Source organism: Tachysurus vachellii, chromosome 9, assembly GCF_030014155.1.
Source record: "Tachysurus vachellii isolate PV-2020 chromosome 9, HZAU_Pvac_v1, whole genome shotgun sequence".
Lineage (NCBI taxonomy): Eukaryota > Metazoa > Chordata > Actinopteri > Siluriformes > Bagridae > Tachysurus > Tachysurus vachellii.
In genome coordinates, this window is record NC_083468.1 from 27,296,664 (window position 1) to 27,304,163 (window position 7,500).

Genomic DNA, 7,500 nt, shown 5'->3' on the forward strand with positions numbered 1-7,500 from the left:
TTTCAGACATTACTTCAGTCTGCCCATACATTATCTCAGACATTACCTCAGTCTACTCGTACACTACCTCAGACATTACCTCAGACTGCCTCTACACTACCTCAGACATTACCTCAGACTGCCCCTATACTACCTCAGACATTACCTCAGTCTACTCGTACACTATCTCAGACATTACCTCAGACTGCCCCTACACTACCTCAGACATTACCTCAGTCTACTCGTACACTACCTCAGACATTACCTCAGACTGCCCCTACACTACCTCAGACATTACCTCAGTCTACTCGTACACTACCTCAGACATTACCTCAGACTTCCCCTACACTACCTCAGACATTACCTCAGTCTACTCGTACACTACCTCAGACATTACCTCAGACTGCCTCTACACTACCTCAGACATTACCTCAGTCTACTCGTACACTACCTCAGACATTACCTCAGACTTCCCCTACACTACCTCAGACATTACCTCAGTCTACTCGTACACTACCTCAGACATTACCTCAGACTGCCTCTACACTACCTCAGACATTACCTCAGTCTACTCGTACACTACCTCAGACATTACCTCAGACTTCCCCTACACTACCTCAGACATTACCTCAGTCTACTCGTACACTACCTCAGACATTACCTCAGACTGCCTCTACACTACCTCAGACATTACCTCAGTCTACTCGTACACTACCTCGGACATTACCTCAGACTGCCCCTACACTACCTCAGACATTACCTCAGTCTACTCGTACACTACCTCAGACATTACCTCAGACTGCCTCTACACTACCTCAGACATTACCTCAGTCTACTCGTACACTACCTCAGACATTACCTCAGACTTCCCCTACACTACCTCAGACATTACCTCAGTCTACTCGTACACTACCTCAGACATTACCTCAGACTGCCTCTACACTACCTCAGACATTACCTCAGTCTACTCGTACACTACCTCGGACATTACCTCAGACTGCCCCTACACTACCTCAGACATTACCTCAGTCTACTCGTACACTACCTCAGACATTACCTCAGACTGCCCCTATACTACCTCAGACATTACCTCAGTCTACTCATACACTACCTCAGACATTACCTCAGACTGCCCCTACACTACCTCAGACTGCCCATACACTACCTCAGTCTGGTCCTACACTACCTCAGACATTACCTCAGACATCACATGGGCTTGCCTTCTAATATATTATATACATCCTCATTCTGTCTGATATTCCATTATATGCCCCACACTCCCTCACACTCTTTCCCTTCAGGGTCCTTCATACTCCATATATTTCTACATATACTCCTCTACAGCTTTCCTTACTGTCCCTCACGCTACTCCCCCATAATCACTTCCTCTTGTACTCTCTTATTCCTTCTGAGTACACTCGTCTACTCTATCATACTGTATCACACTCTCCCTCCTGCACTCTGTTCTCTTTTATACTTCCTCACTCTATCCTTCCTTATACACTCTCTTGTACGTCCTCCTGCTCCCTCATACAGAGAATTAAGATGGAATTAAACACTTTAGAGGGAAATGTTTATGAGTCAGTATTTGGGAAGTGTGAGGGCCTTCTGGATTTATTATAAACACTGGAGTGTGTGTGTGTGTGTGTGTGTGGTGATGTGCTTGGATGCATCTCATTAGGTTTCCTCTCTGTCCTGCTGCATGGTGCTGAGCTCGTTAGCTCTGATGATTAGCGAGTCTGGACGAAGCTACAGATTTATTCTCTTCTTCACTGCTCACATTGCTGAAGCTTCACTCTTCACTAAATCACACTGAAATCCTTTGAGCTTACGTCTGAAATCTGAGTGTACTAGCAGTTTAATCCCCATCACAAACTAGTATAATCTTCTTCATTCTTGTCATATATATATTAGACAAAACCCTGATTAGTGTTGAAGTTCTCCTGCTTCTCTGTAGTGCACTCAGACCTCAGAACCTCACTGTATTTAGTGCAGAATGATTGACACTTAATAATGTTCAAGTTTAAGGAATAAATAGACTGTATTTTATATTAACACACACACCCACACACTCACACACACCTGTGCTTACTCAGTGTCGGTGTGTTTAACAGTTTGACCTGCTGGTGGAGCTCTTCCAGGATGAGGACAAAGTAACGACCCCTACAGGGAGTGGTCCTGCCCCTGGGGGCCGCACTCGCCTCAGTGTCAAACCAAACAAGGGCAAACCGGACCAGGCCAGCAAGGAGCACAAGAAAACCGTGGGCCTGCAGGTGGGGCACGTCATCATCATCATCATCATAATAATAACAATAATCATCGTCATCATTCTTATTTATCATCAATTTATTAAATAAGAATGATTATGATGATTATTGTTGTTAAGAGTATCAGAGAGTATGAGGGAGTAGCAGAGAGTGTCCGATATACTCTCTGATACTCCCTCATACTTTCTAATACTCTCTATTACTCCCTCATCCTCTCTATTACTCCCTCATACTTTCTAATACTCTCTATTACTCCCTCATCCTCTCTATTACTCCCTCATACTTTCTAATACTCTCTATTACTCCCCCATACTCTCTATTACTCCCTCATCCTCTCTATTACTCCCTCATACTTTCTAATACTCTCTATTACTCCCTCATCCTCTCTATTACTCCCTCATACTCTCTATTACTCCCTCATCCTCTCTATTACTCCCTCATCCTCTCTATTACTCCCTCATACTTTCTAATACTCTCTATTACTCCCTCATCCTCTCTATTACTCCCTCATACTTTCTAATACTCTCTATTACTCCCTCATCCTCTCTATTACTCCCTCATACTTTCTAATACTCTCTGATACTCCCTCATACTCTCTGATACTCCCTCATACTCTCTATTACTCCCTTATACTCTCTGATACTCTCTATTACTCCCTCATACTCTCTATTACTCCCTCATACGCTCTATTACTCCCTCATACTTTCTAATACTCTCTGATACTCCCTCATACTCTCTGATACTCCCTCATACTCTCTATTACTCCCTTATACTCTCTGATACTCTCTATTACTCCCTCATACTCTCTATTACTCCCTCATACGCTCTAATACTCTGCATTACTCCCTCATACTCTCTATTACTCCCTCATACATTCTAGTACTCTCTATTACTCCCTCATACTCTATTACTCTCTGATACTCTCTATTACTCCCTCATACTTTCTAATACTCTCTATTACTCACCAATACTCCCACATACTCTCTAATACTCACTAATACTCCCACATACTCTCTGATACTCACTGATACTCCCACATACTCTCTAATACTCACTAATACTCCCACATACTCTCTGATACTCACTGATACTCCCACATACTCTCTGATACTCACTAATACTCCCACATACTCTCTGATACTCACCAATACTCCCACATACTCTCTAATACTCACTAATACTCCCACATACTCTCTGATACTCACTGATACTCCCACATACTCTCTGATACTCACTAATACTCCCACATACTCTCTGATACTCACCAATACTCCCACATACTCTCTAATACTCACTAATACTCCCACATACTCTCTGATACTCACTGATACTCCCACATACTCTCTAATACTCACTAATACTCCCACATACTCTCTGATACTCACTGATACTCCCACATACTCTCTGATACTCACTAATACTCCCACATACTCTCTGATACTCACCAATACTCCCACATACTCTCTAATACTCACTAATACTCCCACATACTCTCTGATACTCACTGATACTCCCACATACTCTCTGATACTCACTAATACTCCCACATACTCTCTAATACTCACTAATACTCCCACATACTCTCTGATACTCACTGATACTCCCACATACTCTCTGATACTCACTAATACTCCCACATACTCTCTGATACTCACTAATACTCCCACATACTCTCTGATACTCACTGATACTCCCTCACACCCTCTGATACTCTTTGGTACTCTAACATTTCCTTATATTTCTCACACTCTTTCATATCTTGTGTTTGTTTGTTATTTTGTTGTCGTTGCAGTTCCGTAACTCTCTCCATCTGCTAATGGAGACACTAAACGCCACGACGCCACACTACGTCCGCTGCATCAAACCCAATGACTACAAATACGCCTTCACGTAAGGAGCATAACACCTACATAAGCAGGCATTATGTAGGGTAACATTCATGATGGATGTGTTTAAGTATTTAGGTATAGAAATTATTTAGCCGTGTTTCAGGATGTGTATCTTGTAAACAAAGTGTGTTAGCTTGTGTAGTATAGTGCTGCTTTAATTGTGAACATTAATTGTGATTATAATTGTCAGACTTTCTGATGAGGATTAATTTGAACTCTTTCAGGTTTGACCCGAAGCGGGCGGTGCAGCAGCTGAGGGCGTGTGGCGTCCTGGAGACCATTCGCATCTCCGCTGCAGGATTTCCATCCAGGTGAAGATCAGCCTGTTTATACAGTTATTTGGAGGAACAAAGAGAAACATGAAGCAGTTAGAGAGGGTGTGTGTGTGTGTGTGTTTCAGGTGGACCTATCAGGAGTTCTTCAGCCGTTATCGTGTGTTGATGAAACAGAAAGACGTCATGGCTGATAGGAAAATGACCTGCAGGAACGTTCTGGAGAAACTGGTGCAGGTGAGAAACAGTCTGACTTCAGTAACTGCACAGAATCCACACAGGAACAGGAAGGAACACATCTCATAGAGCTTCTTCATTTGCGTCATGGTTTTTTCTCTGCAGGATCAGGATAAGTACCAGTTTGGGAAGACGAAGATCTTTTTCCGAGCAGGTCAGGTTGCGTACCTGGAGAAACTCCGTGCAGATAAACTGCGGGCCGCCTGCATCCGCATCCAGAAGACCATCCGCTGCTGGCTGGAGCGCAAGAAGTACCTGCGCATGAAACGAGCCGCCATCATCATCCAGAGATACGTCAGAGGATACCAGGCCCGATGGTGAGGAACACACACGCTCCAGACCAGCGTACAGAGAGGAGGAGACACAGAGGGATGAGCTACAGGTTCTAACGGTTGTTTTTGTTGTTTTCAGCCTGGCCAAGTTTCTGCGCCGAACCAGAGCTGCCATCATCATCCAGAAGTACCAACGTATGTACGTGCAGAGAACCAGCTACAGGCGCAAGCGTAACGCCGCCCTCGCCATGCAGTGTATCCTCCGAGCGTACATGGCTCGCCAGCAGTACAGAGCGGTACACACACACATACACACACACACAGGCGCGCACGCACACACACACGCGCACACACACACACACACTCGCGCACACACAATATTTACACACACACGCACACACACACACACACACACACACACACACACACACAATATTTACACACTAATATTAACTAATATCAACATGCGCACACACACACCCACATACACGTTTACACGCTAATATTAACCCTGTTCTCACACACACACACACACACACACAATATTTACACACACACAAACACACACACAATATTTACACACACACAATATTTACACACACACACACACAATATTTACACACTAATATTAACTAATATCAACATGTGCACACACTCACACCCACATACACGTTTACACGCTAATATTAACCCTGTTCTCACACACACACACACACAATATTTACACACACACAAACACACGCACACACACACAATATTTACACACACACAAACACACGCACACACACACAATATTTACACACACACAATATTAACTAATATTAATTAATATTAACACGCACACACACACATCCACGTTTACATGCTAATATTAACCCTGTTCTCACACACACACACACACACACATCCACGTTTACATGCTAATATTAACCCTGTTCTCACACACACACACACACACACACACACACACACACACATCCACGTTTACATGCTAATATTAACCCTGTTCTCACACACACACACACACACACATGCACGCACACAATATAAACTAATATTAATTAATATTAACACGCGCACACACATCCACGTTTACATGCTAATATTAACCCTGTTCTTACACACACACACACACACACACTCTAACATAGCAAGAACCCCGTGTGTGTATGTGGTCAGAGTTTGTGGTTGTTGAAGTAAAGATCTCTTTAAAACTTTCCCCTATAAATTTATGTTTATAGATAAAATTCTGAAAAAGATTTTTATTGCTTAATAATCAGTGACAAATGAAGAATTATTTAGCATTTATTATTATTGTTATGTTTGTTAGTTAGTTTGTAGAGACCTTACATGATCGTCAGCTCATGCGCTGGATTTGAGTGTTTATGAGAATGAAGCAGTGAGAGTTTAAGGGTCATATGACCAGCGAGGCGAGTGTGAGACGTTCTAGCACACACTCGCTGATGGACAGCAGCAGCTGCTTTCCTGCTTGTCCTGAGCGTCTCCTCTGCACTCGTCTCTCTGCACCGGTGCGACTGAGTCCCAGGAAAAATGCAGGAAGTTCTAACGTGTCACCTGTGCAGAATAAAACGACAAGAGGTCTGAAGTCAGTGAGACGCTTTTGTGTTGTACAGTTACACAGATAATTTGACTCTGTGTGTGTGTGTGTTTTCTCTGCGTGTCCAGCTGTTGCGTGAGCACAAAGCGATCATCATCCAGAAGATGGCACGCGGCTGGTTGGCACGTCAGTGGTATAAGCGCTCTCTGGAGGCCGTGGTGTACCTGCAGTGCTGCGTGCGGCGCATGAGAGCAAAGCGCGAGCTCAAGAAGCTGAAGATCGAAGCTCGGTCCGTGGAGCACTACAAAAAACTCAACATCGGCATGGAGAACAAGATCATGCAGCTGCAGCGCAAAGTCGACGAGCAGGTAACACACACCTGACTTTAAATAAACACACCCAGGAATTTCTCCTTAATGACGAATCAGAACACTGCAGTTGTTTTTATAAAAATATTTATTGACCTGAATTCTTCTAGTCACTCGATGCCTGAACTTCCACTTAATTCTAGATCAGTTTTAATCTGTCATTAATTTGAATCCAGAAACAACTCGAATTCCAGCCTCAATCTGAACAGACTGTGAATATTTGATGGATCCTCTGATGTTGTGTGTGTTCCTTGATGTAGAATAAGGAGATCCGTCTTCAGGGCGAGCGTCTGCACGGTTTGGAGAGCGCCCACGCCATCGAGAGCGAGCGTCTACGCAAAGACCTGACTCGTCTACGCGGCGTGGAGGAGGAGGCGAGGAACAGCGCTAACCGTGTGAGCACGCTGGAGGAGGAGCTGGTGAAACTGCGCAAAGATCTACAGACCACGCAGAAGGAGAAGAAGGCCATCGAAGACTGGGCACAGACCTACCAAGACGAGATGGAGCAGGTGTGTGTGTGTGATATTTAGTGTGCTTTCGTACATAGTGTGTAAACACCTCATCATTCCCATTGCCATGGTTATGGCTGTAATCTAATAATCACGATCTAGTGAAGTTTATCTCACTCTGAGAGACTGTAGTGAAGAATTCATCATTG

At 43.8% G+C, this 7,500-nt stretch overlaps 1 protein-coding gene across 5 annotated transcripts in view; it reads left to right on the plus strand.

Annotated features, from left to right (window-relative positions):
* The window catches only part of myo5aa (myosin VAa), a 59,167-nt gene that overhangs the window by 33,618 nt on the left and 18,049 nt on the right, over window positions 1-7,500 (plus strand). For all 5 annotated transcript variants that reach the window (XM_060878411.1, XM_060878412.1, XM_060878414.1 and 2 more), the window contains exons 15-22: window positions 2,094-2,252; window positions 4,039-4,136; window positions 4,360-4,446; window positions 4,536-4,644; window positions 4,750-4,961; window positions 5,056-5,212; window positions 6,603-6,842; window positions 7,103-7,351. In XM_060878411.1, coding sequence (XP_060734394.1) covers window positions 2,094-2,252; window positions 4,039-4,136; window positions 4,360-4,446; window positions 4,536-4,644; window positions 4,750-4,961; window positions 5,056-5,212; window positions 6,603-6,842; window positions 7,103-7,351 — 1,311 coding nt within the window. The remainder of the gene's footprint in view (window positions 1-2,093; window positions 2,253-4,038; window positions 4,137-4,359; window positions 4,447-4,535; window positions 4,645-4,749; window positions 4,962-5,055; window positions 5,213-6,602; window positions 6,843-7,102; window positions 7,352-7,500) is intronic.